Consider the following 16,023-nt stretch of genomic DNA (forward strand, 5'->3'; position numbering starts at 1 on the left):
AAGCGACTTCGCTTATGGCGCGTAAGACCAGGCCTCAGCGCGGCCTGTCTGCGGATTCCCCTGTGCGTCATCTGGACGCACAGCAGGGAAGCCGGGACAGAATGCGCGCTAAGGCCTCGTCTAGGAAGGCCCCCAGATCCATGAAGTGGAGCTACTCAAGCTCTTGCCTGGTGTATGGGTAGCCAGTATGGAAGAACCTGAGTTGCTGAGTGTGCCAACGGAGGGCTTTGCCATTATAAGGCTATTGGAGCACAAGGGTACACAAGGGAAGCAGTGAAGTAGGTTAGTCACTTAGGCCTAATCTACACCAAGCAGGATATTGCACTATGAAAGTGGCATGAAAGCGGTATATAAAAGGAGAGAGCCACACTATTGCTTTATAGCGGTATTGAAGTGCACTGACAACTGTTGGGGCCCATTGAAACATACCATATACTGCTTTCATAATGCTATATTGCACTTAGCTCCTGCCTTTTACACCACTTACATAGTGCAATATCCTGCTTGATGTAGATTAGGCCTTAGACCCACTACAAAAATATCAGGGTCTTCGCCATGTTCAGGTAGTACTGGAATTTCATTATATTACTCTGTACAGCACCATGTACACTGATGGTGCTATATAAATAAATATATAAATTATTATTATTATTATTATTATTAATAATAATAATAATAATAATAATGAATTCTAAAACTTTCAATTATAAAAATAAAATAAAATAATGAATAGCTTCTGCTATGAGGAGGTATAATCCAACTGAACCGCCAGAAAGCTCTGGCTATTGGGCGGTATAGAAATGTAATAAATAAATAAATAAATAAAACTCTGTTTTTCAGCTTTCATCACCAAATGCCACCCATGTGCTACCCCCCATTTCCTATCTGAATAGATTTCAGCACACAGGGATTCTTCCAACAGTGTGTGAGCAGACCTCCATTCATTAAACAGGACTTTTCCTTATTCTCTCACCCCCTGTGCCTTCTCCAAATCTGCTCTCCAGAGCAGATTTAGGGCATGTGGGGTATTCTGTAGGGGCAGGAAAAACCCAGACCTTTTAGAGGCACAGGGATGACCCCGGGATGATCCTGGGATAAACCTTAGGACTAGCTAAAGCCACAGTTGGTTACAACCCCCAATCCCCAAACCATTTTTCGCTACTTGAGGAACACCTGCATTTTCTGAAAGTGAAACGAGAGTGTGGGGAGATGAGAACACCATACAAATGGTACATGCATCTCTCCAGATTTCACTTCAGATTTACTTATTAGTAAGCATTCAGTACATAGAGTTCACTTCAGTAGAGAATTTGAAGACCATTTAGTTGTCAACAAAAACATTAATGTCTAGATGAAGCTGATCTCTGGTGGTCGTTGCAGAAAAGAAAACTACAACAATGATTGTAAAGCTTGGCAACAGGGAATTGAACATTCTGATTATTATGACTTTAATATGTCACATATAAAAACATGTTGTGAGCAGAGGGTACAATAAATTGTGAAGTTTTTTGTGTTCAAGTCGCAACAGACTCAGTGAATTCTGCTACCACATCCAACCTCCATATATTTGGGATGAGAAAGGTTTCTAATCAAATTTGAGTCTCAGCCATTTCCTTTTTAGAAATTAATTGATCTCAATTATAGTAGTACATCCATGAAGAAAATATATATGCACATAAGTGTATAGTATGCATCGCTAACAGGTTTACAAGTAGATAGTATGAACAACAGAGCCACCTGAGACGTTATGATATGTTGAAATACAGGAAGCAAGACTGAGTCATTGTTCCTGCATCCATGTATAGCAAAAACACATGCGCATCTCCTTTATATTGTGAGCACATGCTTCTTACCATGGTGGAGATGCATGAGTCCTTGCTTTGATTAATCATCTATGGAAATACTAGAAGCACGCCTTGACACTTTCTCTCTTCACTCAAAGCTGTCACACTGTGGCAAACAGAGATGGGTAAATCTATCAGTTTTGGTTCCATTCACTTTTTCATTTCTCCAATGTTACGTTCCGTGAAGCCCAGATTATGCACCACTGCATGAATTTTATTTTTAAATAGTTTGCACAAAAATTCATATGCATTTTATATGCACCTTTCCTAATATATGGACTTTTAGGTGCACTTTTCTAAATGTTCACATTTTTGTGCATGCTATTTCCCCTGTAGTAATGTTTTTTATGCATTACTTTCACTATCGTGCACATTTTTGTATGAACTTTTCCATAGCGTATGGATTTTTGTGCAAGTTTCCATAATGTGCATATTTTTGTGCTGTTTTCTGAGTAAAGAACTGTAGCAGTGAATTAAGGAAAGTGTGGGTTTTGATGTGCACTCTGTTCTGGTGCAATTAGATGCAAAATTGTTAAATTCACAAAAAACATTCGGACAGAACTATTTTTTCTCCCATCTTGTTAGAGCTCATAGTTTGCGTGCAAGATGTCCCAGGTTCAACCTCAGGCATCTCTGAGTCGGACTGAGAAAGAACCTAAACCCTGAGTCATTGTAAGTCACTGTTCATAATACGGAGCTGAATCAATCATTGAACTTACTTGGTACAAGGCAGCTTCCTACGTTCTTCCTATTCATGTCTGAAATTACACTTCTGCTTATTTTATCTTTGCTGCAAAAATTCACTCAAGAATTTTTAGCTGTACAGATTCGATATTGGACAAATCCAGTTATTCCTGTAAAAGCAAAATGCATCATCCTAACTACTTTAAATTCACTATAAGCTATTCTTTATAAATATATTGTGTTTCTCTGTGAAGCTTTTTTGGTTTTGTTTTAAGGTTCATATATCTGTCTCAATACAAAATGAAATGGCAGTTCAATAACAATAACGTATCATCTTTTTGGAACTTGTAGAATGTTTACACTTTTTTATTCTACTTGTATAGTTTATCATAGCGCTCAGAAGATTGAAAGCACTTCGTTCTTTGTTATTTTAGGAGGCAGCTAGATTTGTGACTCAGTTTCTAATAACACACACACACACATTATTGGATCATTGTTTATTTTTAACAAAACATTGAATTAGATGATGCTATCTGTGTACAGAGTAGGTAAAAAGCCAACACGGCCTTATTCTTTAACTTATATGTAGTTTTTAAAAAGTTCTTCTAAAACTAAAATTGGGTATTTTATCAGCTTAATAGGAACAATTGATCAAGTATCAATCTAGCTTTATTTCTAAAGTATTGTGAAATATTTTCAGAGCTTGTACAACAGGTTTGTAATGGTTGTTATTCATTTATTTTCCATATTTGAGGAAATGAAACAGCTTACTACAGAGAAGCAGATTTTTTAAAAAATAAATAAATAAGGCCATTAAGTTTTAATATAGAACACACTCCTATGCATATTTGCTCAGAAATAAGCCCTGTGGAATTCAATAAAACCTGTACCAGAGTGCATGCCTTGCATTGCACCCAAACTATAAGTACAAGTAATTGCATTCACCCGCATTTATTGCTTGCCACTCTTGCTGGTCCCATCTCTCCCTGCTCCATGAGCAGGTCAAGGATTTTATTATTTTCACATATTAAGTTGGCAGGATACATTAAGGGGTTAAAATACTGCTCTGAGCATAGGACCAACACAAGGAGTAGCAGGGGCCTTAGCAGCCCTCCAGTGAGGCCTTAGTGGTGGTGAAGCCCCCCCTTTTTTCAGGTAACAGAGCCAGAGAAGTCCCCTTATAAGCATCAGCAATAGATGAGTTGGCAAAGGCCATCCCCCATGGACAGCAGAAATGGCAACGTCCCCTCCTTTACAGGCAGTGGCGACATCAGCAACGGTGGATCCAGAGAAGTTGGCCAAGCCCACTCCCTTAGAGAGCAAAAGTGAGGCCTGCAAAAGTGATCACCTCCCTTTCTTTCCCCTTCCTTTGAGGTGCCAGCAGCAGCAAAAGAACTAGTCTTGCTGACGAGCACTGCTGCTGTGCCTGCCATTTTAATTTCCCCACAATCCATCTGGAGGAAATTAAAATGGTGGATGCAGCAGCACTGCTTTCTGGTGACACCGGCTTTTTCGCTGTTGCTGCCTTATGCTTGACTCAATAGAAGAGAAGGAGAGATGGGGCAGCAGATCAATGGTCCCTTGACAAATACCCAAACATATAAAACTAATACATATAAAACGAAAAACATGTAAAACCAAAAACTTATAAAGCAAACATATTAAAATTTGAATGGGTAGGCTGCCAGAAGAGATCAGTCTTTATAGCCTTCTTAAATTTGGAAAGACTGTTAAGTTGACGAATCTCTCCTGGCAGGCCGTTCCAGTCTGGGAGTGGCAGAAGAGAACTATTACCTCTGGGTAATAGTTGTCAGCCTAGTTTTGGCTGACTGGAGTAAATTCTTCCCAGAGGACCTGAGTGTGTGGGATGGATTGTACAGGAGAAGGCAATCCCACAGGTAACTTGGACCCAAACCATGTACGGCTTTAAAGGTAATAACCAACACTTTATATTTTGCCCAGAAACTAATTTGCAGCCAGTGAAGTGATTTTAAAGTTGGTGTAATATGTGTTGGTGTAACACATTTTGATGGATAAGACTAGTGATATACTTCCACAGGTATTTATGAACGGATAGCTGATAAAATTAAATCGACAAAATGCTGGGTGTGCAATAAATTGTGTAGTTTTAGAAAGTTAGCAATAATGGCATTAAAAATTTGCTCCTCAAATCTATGCCCTACTGTTCAATTAAACCAGTTGATTTTGAAGTATTTAAAATAGCCTATTATATAATTAGCATGTTAGCTTGTTTTAGAACTTCAGGCTCTTAACCTGGCAACACTCACCAGCTTTGACTATCATTTATTTATTCATGTGAGACATGCAGCATTCCAGAGAGGCAAAATCTGTGACAGTTTCTCTTTCCTTAGTTTCTCCACCATTCTATATAATTGCTGTCACCAACTGTTCATTTGTATTTGAATAAATAGCCCAAACAAACAGCCCAAGATGTCTGAAGCGACAACTTTCTTTGCCTTCCTAATTTTTTATTGCAGCACGACGCTCAATGGCAAGCCATTAATTACTTACTTAAAGGCAGATCATGCTCCTGCTGAAGTCATTGTTCCCATTTTCAATTGCATGATGTTACAACCCTGCCAGCCTATTTGTTCCCCAGTTTCATGCTCAGCAGTTTGCCATGCTATATTTATCATAATGATACTTAACATCTCCAAAATAAATTGTGCAGAAATATAAAAGCCATATTTTCTTTTAATCTTTACCTTTTCTCTATGTCCTTTTCACCATTTTTTTTTAAAACAGGGAGAATAGCTCTTCATATGCAAAAAAAAAATGTCACCGAAGCAAATTTAACATAATAAAATATTTTGTTTAACCATAGAGATGTGCAGTGCAATCCTGGAAATATCTACCCAGAAAGATATCTATCAGTTCCATGCAGAATTGTATGGAATGAGAGAATGGGATTCAGAGAATGGGATTTTACTCAGCCTCTTTTCCACTCCTGCAGGGGTGCACAACCTATGGCCCTGGAGCCACATGTGCCCCCCCAAGGCATTAACTGCAGCTCCCCAAGCCCTCCCCAACCCTGTTGAATTTCCTCTTGCAGCGATCCTGATCCAGATTGTTCTTTCCATCCTGCTAGCGTGAGAAAAGAGTGGTCTGCATTAGGATCACTAAGGGGTGTGTGCGCGCATGCAGCCCCTTACTCCTGAGCCACCATTTTTGGGGCACTCTCCAAAAAAACAGAAAAACAGGCAAAGCAACAACAACACTCCTGTAGATGACCCATTTGAGATGTTTCATGGAGCATGGATGATACATTCCCCTTTTCATGAACAGAACTCCCACTTGAACAGAACTCCCACTGCTCCCGCTTGAGTTCTGTTAGATCCAAGACTATTTTTTTTCCATTTTTTATTTATTTATTAAAACATTTGTATCCTGCCCTATATCACTAGGATCTCTGGGCGGCATACAGTTAAAATCATGCAGAAATATAAAACAATAAATATACACAGCAAAAAAATAAACTATTAATCAAGCTAAAACCAGAATAAAATTTAAAAGCAGTAAAAACCAATTAAAGCAATTAAAACAATGTGCAAGCTTGGTGAATTTACCCATCAAAGGCTTTGTTAAAAAGCCATGTCTTTACTTGGCACCAGAATAAAGTCAGCGTTGTCGCCAGTCAGGCCTCCGGGGGCGGGGCATTCCACAGCCAGCATACCACAACAGAGAAAGGCCTCTCGCATGTGCCACCATAGTGTATGTTTCCATTGGTGGGACACAGAGGAGGGTTCCTCCAACCGTTCTCAAGTCTTGGGCAGGTATATACATTAGCCATAGCACAATGTCTGGCACTGATCTCTGGTTATTTAGTTGAAACCTACACATTGAGATCTCTGTCCTAAGCATTCTTATGAAAGTATAACCCCATATCCTCTAGTCATTGCTCCTTAAAGAAAGAATGGGATAGAAATATAAATAAATGAAACATATTGTGCCACAAGCAGAGTAGAGAAGAGTCAGGATGTATCGTAACAGAATTGTTTGCAGGTCAAGAAATAATTGAGGTTATCAACAGCTAGCCCTAAACCCTAAACATTCATACTAACATTTGCCTGCCATATTAGGACTACATTTTCCTGGAAAGGGCTAGCTATTGATAACTTCCCGTCCTCAGCACTTACATGCACTCACAACAAACCTTGGGCAGAGTTCTTACCACAGAAGTTCCCAGCGGTGGAAGAGGGCAGAGAGTTTTCACCAATTCATCCTTCCCCTCCAACTTCTTGCACATCAGAGGGTTCCCCAAGGGTTGGGAAATCTCTGGAATAATGTATGGGGTGGTGCAGGGAGCTGCAGAGGGGTCCAAAAATCCCATCCACCCTCTCTTTCTTCACTGGAAACCTCCACTTGATCAGAGTTCCTTCCACTGACAGACAGAGCTCTTCCTTCCCCAGAAGAGAATTCAGGAGACGATTCAGTACTTGCTTATAGAAAAGGAAATTTCCCTACAATGTGCATGCATTTCAGTCATGGGTATTTTGAAGAACAAGGGTGTTTGTTTATTTATTTATTTATTTATTTATTTATTTATTTATTTATTACATTTCTATACCGCCCAATAGCCGAAGCTCTCTGGGCGGTTCACAATTATTGTAATTATGCTTAATTAAATTACCTAAATCAAATTTATCCCACAATGTATGTATATATTTCAGTCACAGCTACTGTTGTGATGAATGACGAGGTATATTTTAAATGAAACTATTAAAACTTTGATAAGGAGTGAGGCTTGAGTCAAAAGGTGCCCTGGACAATTGGAAAGGCACTTATGCTCATGTAAAAGGTGGCCTTTCCCATTTCTGTCAATTCCACCATTTCATGCCCTACCTCAAACCATTCGAGAGGGCCCTCTGACAGTTATGAATGGCTTTTCGGGGGCGGAGGGAATGCAGAGGGCAGAAGGGGCCAGGAAAGCCCTGTTCTATGCCTGGAATGCTGCTTCCACCTCTATGGACCTAACCTATTATGTTTTGGTGAGAAATATTTTATTTATTCTATAGTTTAGCCTAATATTGGTAAGAATCAGGACAATATATATGTTGGGCATTTCTTATAATCTGATTTTAAAATGTTAATGCTATCATTCAGAATGATGCAGCAGTAGCCTCCAAACAAATAGTTCTGTATTAAATATAACCAAGGTTAAGTAAATCAAATTAAGACTTGCCTCTATAAAGAAATGTGTGATGTATGAACATACGAAGCTGCCTTACACAGAGTCAAACTGTTGATCCATCTACCCCAGTATTATTATCTTCTTTTACTGCCTGTAGCTTTCCAGGGCTTGGGTAAGACGTCTTTTCCCAATCCTACTATTTAAGATCCCTGGAGATTAAAACTTGGACTTCCTGCATGCAACGCATGTGCTCTATCACTGCCCTATGGCCTCTCACATAGCTCATGGCTATGGGATACGTACATGCCCACAAATTAATACTTCTGTGCACATTACTCAGATTCCCATAGTTACAGTGCTATGCACAGGTCTTTAAAAGAAGTTTTTCTGTTCCATATTGCTCAGTTTCTATATTGCAATTCATTTCAGCAGCTGGCTTTAGGAACACAGACAAGAACAAAGATTCACAGACAATGCACATGCATGGAGAATTTATTCCATAGAGACCTTAGAGCATTTGTGTGTATAAGACAAAAGCCTTGTGTTCTCTTCCTTCCATTATGAAAGTGATGTTCAGGACGAAATACACTTACTGTTCTATGATGATGCCGGCAAGCTGAGTTGAAAGTAATTTTCAAAGATTTTATTCTGCAGGTGATACATATGGGGTGGGTGAATGAGCGGCTCCAGGGAGCAGACTCCCCGCAGCTCTATAAATTCAAGTTCCTGGCACTGAAGGGTTCATCAGTCTACATTTTCAGCACACCACCGGTAAGCAACTATTTTGTGTGTGATGGTTTTTGAAATCCTTTCTGTCAGAATGGAAGATGACCCTTCCTACCAGATAATGAAGCAAGGTGGGATGCACAAAAGGAACAGCATAATAACTCAGACACCTTTAATCTTTCCCTCCCATGCAAAAAAAAAAAAAAAAATCAAAATCTATGGGGTAAGGACTATTCAAAGCTTTCATAATGGCATGGGAGGCTTCTTTGCTTTTCAGCTCGGTTTGAAGCCCTGGTCCTACGACCTAAAGTGTCACGAGGTGACTATTACATTGCCATTGCAGTGGGGGATTGAGAAAGATTAGGTTAGTGTTGAATATTAGGATCTGGAGCACGATACAGAAGGCTTTTAAATGAGCAATAGGGCTTTTTACCCATTTCTTCACAAACTGCATTGCTTCTTGGGGGAGTCTCAAAAGTAGTTACTTCATGTAAGTCTTACACATCTAAAAATGTAGATCTAAATGTAAGTCTTATATATATCTTTCTAGTTAATCTCAAAAGTGCTCTTTTATCACAACTCAAGAATCTGTCATGAGAGCAGAGTCTCTTTAAAGACAAAAAATATTATTTTACCATTAGGTTTAGAGTGCAACCTCTTCTGTCTTTAATTGTGGCCAATATGATGCTTCGATGAGAAGAAGGAAATACAAAAGCTTAACGTAAAGGTTAGGATCAAGATATTGGTTATTTTACTTAACATAAGAGTAGGGAAACATTTAGGTACAAAAACCTAGTAATACAAAGTAGGAAGAAAATCAGTGTTTTAAATGTGGAACTCCCCACCACCACCCCAAAAGCCCTGGGGCTGATCTACACCAAGTAGGATATAACACTTTAAAAACAGTATGAAAACGGTATATGTAATGTGTCCTGGGCCTGAACAGTTGTCATAACCATTATAAACCGTTATAAGCCATAGTGTAGATCCTGCCCAAGTAACAAAATTGTCTTACAGACAGTGGCAACTAAAGTCCTGTTGTTCAGAAACAAAATGTTTGAGTTAAGGAAAATAAATAAGTGGACTATGTGAATCAACCGTTTATAAGAGTATAATTATTTCATGCATGTTGTATTAATCTGCACACTTTATTCTTGACTTCTTAGTTGATACTTTGAAACATTGAGTTGAGAGGCAATGTGTGTTGTGGTATGGAAGATGTGCAGTGATAAGTAATAGACAGTGTCGACTCCATGTTTTTGCCAGGGGAGGGGAGAATTTGAGCAAGACAGCCCAATACCCCTCCCTTTCAGTGAGTCACCGCCATTGTGGCCAGCTGCTCCTGCTCCTCATCCTTTTTCTCATAATTGCTACTACTTACTTGCTGGACAGGCAGAGAACCAGTGGGTAAGTAGTCAGTGGCATCTCCTGCTCCTCCTTCTTACCACCACTGTCATCTGGACCAGAGCAAGAGGCAGGAGAACAAGCAGGTTGCTATGGTGAAGAGGAGGAGCAACACCAAGGAACTCTTGTCAGAGGTTCCGTGCTGGGGGGTGGGTCCTCAGCAGGTAACCCACCATGCCTACACTTGACACCAGCCTTGGAGAGTACAGTAGAAAAAATGACTGGAGAGGAAAACTTGAGGACAAGGCAGCCATTCAAAACACTATGTTGCGTCACTAAATATTTGAGCCCTTTTCATGTTTTGTCTGAATATTTCTAAATGTATCTTTAAAAGAGCAAGAACTTTGTCAAGCTATGTTGGAAAGCTGAAATATTAGGGAAACCAAATAATATGCAAATGGAACGTAGGAATATCACTAATTGTAGGTTCATGCTGACCAAATGGGACCCAAAAAAACTTCCTCTTTGCATTTGGCTTATTTTTTTCTCTCTCTGCTCTATTGCTTAACATTACATACAGGCGTAATGTAAAAGTATTAAAGGCCAGTCACATTTTGAACACATAGTGCAATATGATGTTTAAACATTCTTTATGCCTATGGACATATACAGGGAAACAACTTTTGGAGGGAGAATATGCATGCACACACACACACACACACATATGCACACATGCACACACACAATTTACAAAGCAACACCTATTTATTTTTTGCATCCTAGCATTGACAGCTTGCCGGCTTCCTTCTGTTCTTAAGTGCAGCTGTTAAATAAAATGTGTTGACAACTAGTTTGGCTTCTTATAAATAGGTGTGCCCATCACAAAAAAGCAATATTGTCATTAGCACTAATTAGCACCACTAATTTGAAGAATGGTCAACAAGAACAAGCTGTTCTTAATTGCATCATAAAGACTAGACATATGGGTATAACAGAAGAAGTTTATTTGACTTAAACTTTGTTCATGTTACATTAAGGTATAACAAACTCAACTTTGTTTAGATATTTTACTCCAACTTATCACTAAACATCATGACAAAAACCATAACTTTCAAAATGCGTAAATAATAAAACAATTAAAGCTGAAAACAGGAATAACATGTAAACACAGATAATGAAATAGCAATAAGTCAACAACAATATTAAGAGGAGCAGAAAATAAAACAACATAATGTCTTTAATTTTAAAAAAAATCAGTTTTCATCTGGTGCTTAAAATTTATACAGCAACATGCTAGTCATATAGAGCATTTCAAGCCAGTAGACCACTGTAGAGAAGACCCAGATTTGGTCATCACTTACCTAATCTCAGTTATATATGAAAGCACCGAATGCATTCTACATTACATTGGATAACAGCTCCATCATCATTTTGTCTTTTTTAAATAGGGGCCAAAACTAACATAACTTCTTAGATTACAGATGTCTTTTATTTATTTTATTTATTTATTTATTACGTTTATATACTGCCCCACAGCCGAAGCTCTCTGGGCAGTTCACAAAAGTTAAAACAGTAAACATTAAAAAGTATACAAAATTTAAAAACCATCAGAAACATAAAAACAACAGTATCCATTTAAAAAACTGGGGTCCATTAGAAAACAAACTTAGCGTTGTTAAATGCTGTTAAATGCCTGGGAGAAGAGAAAAGTCTTGACATGGCGCCTGAAAAATAACAGTGTAGGTGCCCGGTGAGCCTCATCAGGGAGATCATTCCACAGTCGGGGGGCCATCACCGAAAAGGCCCTCTCCATATGTAACTGATGGGTAATAATAACCAGAGTTTTTTAAAAGCATACAGAAAAGAATAAAGAACAAGTCTTCTACAAAGGAAAGTTTTGCCTTACTCAGTTCTGGCTCCAGATTTTTGGGGGCCCTGGGCAAGCTTTCCTCAGCACTAATGACACCCCACCCCCGAACTTGCTATCATTTCAGTCTCCCAACAGCACTGCAGCCACCATCTTCAGCATCTATCTTGCACCTAAGTGGGCTTACCCTGTGGCAGCATTGTAAAGGGATAGGGAGTCAAGTGGCCACTGAGGCCTTAGCTAGACCTACCGGTCTGGCGGGATGGAGGGGTGAAGATTTTGCGATATTTTTATCACGAGATCTCCCCCTCTGTTCACACGCGGCACGCGATGACCTCAGAGGGAGAGGCGTTGCACCCGCCATTTTGGTTTTTTTCTTAAAGAAGAAGATGCGCACAAGTGCTCATGCACAAAAGGTAAGGGTTTTTTTTGTTTTGTTTTTTTTAAAGATTTTCCCCATTCCCTCCACCCCACCCCCGATGGACGCAGTGCTCCTGAAGAGCTCTGCACCCTGTGCATGGTTCCCGGCTCCTCGCGAGAAACCGTGAGGAACCAGGACAAACCGCGACACCTGCAGAAAAAGCAGGCCTAAAGTGTAGGGCAAAATCTGAGTGCAAGGGAGGGATCATCCCTCCCTGATCCCAGGATCCCCTGTGTGTAATGTGGATGCACAGGGACGATCTCAGGGATCGCCCCGGGATTTTGCCCCGTCTAGCTAAGGCCTCAGTTTTTGGCCCATTACAGCACAGCCCAAGAATAAGCAAACACAAGGAGGAGGTTGGCAGCTGGAGCAGTGTGCTTTAAACCATTAAGATTAAAACAGTAAAAAATCAAAACATAGTAATAGCCATGATGTATATTCCAAATACATTGTGAAGAACTTCCAAACATCATTTCTTATTTGGCCAGTTAGGCAACTAACAGTGAACGGCTTTTTATCATTTCTACTTATGAGTTTCCCAGGACATCTGACCACTGTTGGAGTCCAAATGTCAAACTAGAAAGAGTACCACACCTTTGGTTCAAAGACTTCGATTCAAGATTTCAATGTAGGATTTTACATGTCAATGGTCATATTACTTCTGGAAAGAAAAAAAGACCTCAGCATTTTGAAACGTATATGTTCTTTCTTACTCTTTCTTCTGTGAGGCGGAACAAAACAAAAGCCTGGCTTCACTTCACAGTGTGTGTGTGTGTGTGTGTGTGTGTGTCATAGGGCAAATACAATTTCAGGTTCCACAGTTACTAAGTCAGGACTTTTTAAGGGGTTCTTTAAAAGAATATTGAATAGAGTATTCTTAAACAAAGTCATCCAAGTCATAACCTTTAATTATTCAACGTCTCTTGGTGGATTGAACAACAGCACAATGAAAGATATATATGAAGATCTCTTTCGTAGTATATAACCAGCACAGCTATAATAGCAATGAAAAGATGTTGACCTCTTGAACACAATTACACACTATGTAGTTTTGCAACTTTATAGTTCTGCCTCTATCGTCAGCAATCCATACTGACACAAAGATCACTGTAGAGGCCAAAAATCGGTTTGTTATGGTCCAATCCTAAAAGCTGGCAGAACTAACAAACAGGTGTTACAGGGATTTTCCAAATGCCTTACAAGGTTAACTTCATTTTTCAAGCACTGCAATAATGCAAATAGTTGTAATGCAGGCATATATTCCAGTGGAAATATTTAGAATTTTATCAGAAAGGTTTAGCTGACAAGGCAATTAAACACTATTTTAAATCAAGAAACTATTTAAATCTATTTAAAGCATAAATTTTCAGTGCAGGTTTGAGTTGCAATCTTACGCATACTTACTTGGGAATAAGTCCCATTGAAAACTTCTGAGTAGTTATGTATATGATCACACTGCTCATTAAGTTTCCAATCTCTAGTCCTTATGTTTCCTGAATAAGCATGCATGCTAATTGGTGGCTATAACCATTAATGCAGCTTCATTTGTAATTAAACAGAAACGTTATATCTCCTTGGAGAATAATAAACCAATACTTTAAGACATGTATCTTTTGAGCATGACATAATTTATATCTGTTTAGAGACAGGAGAGAAATTAATGGTTTTTACTTCACTCTCGTTAAACATATGAGGACACTATGAATAATCCCTTACTTGAATATAAAGTGTCCAAGAGCAAGGTCTGGTAGTCACTGAGCAGAACTGGATTTCTGAATGAGGTAGAAATTAAATGGCTGTGCTGTTTGGATTACAGAGTCTATATATGTACAATAATAGATTGTAAGTGTCCTATTGTGCCATATGTATAATTCTTGACCTCAAAGGATAGATGTTTCTGTCCTTGATACATTCTTTTACATCAGGAGTGGGCAACCTTTTCCCTTCATGAGTAAGCAGTCAGGGGGGATGCCTGTCCATGGTAAGCAGGGCTAATGCCAGTGGTGGATAGGGTTAGAGCCAAACATGGATGGGTTGCCCTTTTCTATCTTTGCCACTATCTTTACTTCCTCTTCCTGCTACCTACTTTCTCTCTCTCCTTCTTCCTTCCCATTCATTGAGCTGCCAGGAAAGGGACAGATCACTCTTCCCAGAGGTCTGAACTGATCTCATGCAGAGGACCTTTGAAGTTAGGCCAGAGGCTACATGAAATTAGGCCAAGGGCTGCAGGTTGCCCACCCTAGAGAAGTAGGCATTAACTCAATGTCCACATTCTCATATCACTTTAAGCCAAAAATTATGGCGTAATAAAACAGGATGTGAATGAGGAGCGTGCTGATGCACAGAGCTCTAATTTAGGTTCTCTCTTCATCCGAGTGGGTAAACTAGCATCTGGAGATGGGATAATGGGTAAATACACCCAGGGAATCCAGGTTTATGGATCCTAGTTTGCTTGGTTTCACTTAAAAGTATTATTTCCTGTTAGATTATCTGCTCATGTGAAACAAAGAGGCTGCACGTATCAGCACCCTGCCTATTCACATCCTCGTTTAATTTATTAACCCATATTTTTTGGCTAAGCATGATGTGTAAACCTCCCAGAGAGCTTCAGCTATGAGGCGGTATATACATTTAATAAATAAATAAATAAAAATAATGTGTGAACACAGCCAATGTGTTTGATTGAGGGTCATGGATTTAGTTTTAAGAGATTATTTAGTATTTAAGAGATTAGGTTTTTCTAACTTGCTTTTAACTCCAGGTTCATTTAAACCAGGTCATTTTAAAGGGATTATATATTAAAACTCAATAAAAATAAATGCAGTCCAATTTAAATGAAAAAAAAATATGATTTAAATAATAAAACCTAATTTTAAAAACACATTCATTTTATCTATAAAAATTCTGTTCCAGGTGTTTTATTTACCTTCCCATTGAAGTTGCCAACAAATGTTAGCTTCCAGTCTTGGATAGGTAGAATAATTTTAAATGTGTATCATCTGATAGGAGGTTTCTAAAGAGAAACACCAAATATGTTGATTACCTTTAATTCAGTGGTTTTCAAATTATGTTGTCAGGCGTTCCTCAACAGCAATTAAAAAAACACCACATAGTGGTGACTAAGCTTTTCTTAAAGTAGGAATGTTAATTGCCAATGGGGTCAAGCACATTTTTTTAAAAATAGTGTCTCCTTAAAGTCCCTGTATCTTGTTTAAAATGCTAAAATGAAGTAGAAAGGAAGTATTAAGGCAATAAACTATATATCTTTAAAATGAACTTTTATTGTACATTTTAATTGTGGTTTTCAGATTTGAAGAGATAAGAAGTACTGTCACACTCATATTTGCTCCACCCTGATAATAATTTATGCGTAAAAAAGTTAAGATACCAAATGTATGCCTTTGTTTGAATAATACTGACAAAATTCTTCATGTTGTGTACTTTACTGTTTCATCATAATACTAAATCTTTTGCAAATGTATGTTCAATATTTACAACAGTTTTATTTAATAAATAACATGAAACCTGTTTACTGTAAAATCTAATATCCATATGAGTTTAAGAACCTTAGAATGTCATAAGATGAGCTTTTATAGCTTGCTTGTTACTGGCCACTCACGGATGTTTGCTGGTCCTTTTGACAACAACGTCCACCTCCTGTGCATCTCCTGCTCCTTCTGCTCTTTTTTCCGTCAAAAAATAAGACCCAGAAATCTGGTGTTTTTTGCAGTAATGGAACTTGCCGCCATTTCCTGCTGTTTGCAGGAGCAGCTGCGAGATAAAACCGCCTACTGAATGGGCCACGTGGTCATTCCTTGCTTCCTCTTTTTTCCCTGTGTGAAGAAAGCAGAAGCTGTTCATTCCTATTGTGGGACAGGAGCAGGAGGCAAAGCGACGGTAGAGAAACACGATACCCCCCTCTGATGATCTTCTAAAGCTAGAATAAACTGATAAAAACTATTAAAGCACAAGGAGAGGCTATGTA

General features: G+C 38.8%; 1 protein-coding gene across 1 annotated transcript in view; it reads left to right on the forward strand.

Annotated features, from left to right (window-relative positions):
* The window catches only part of SNTG2 (syntrophin gamma 2), a 290,940-nt gene that overhangs the window by 229,579 nt on the left and 45,338 nt on the right, over positions 1–16,023 (forward strand). Inside the window, exon 12 of the mRNA XM_063125821.1 lies at positions 8,335–8,451. Coding sequence (XP_062981891.1) covers positions 8,335–8,451 — 117 coding nt within the window. The remainder of the gene's footprint in view (positions 1–8,334; positions 8,452–16,023) is intronic.

The sequence above is a fragment of the Elgaria multicarinata genome, chromosome 4 (genome assembly GCF_023053635.1).
Source record: "Elgaria multicarinata webbii isolate HBS135686 ecotype San Diego chromosome 4, rElgMul1.1.pri, whole genome shotgun sequence".
Taxonomy (NCBI): domain Eukaryota; kingdom Metazoa; phylum Chordata; class Lepidosauria; order Squamata; family Anguidae; genus Elgaria; species Elgaria multicarinata.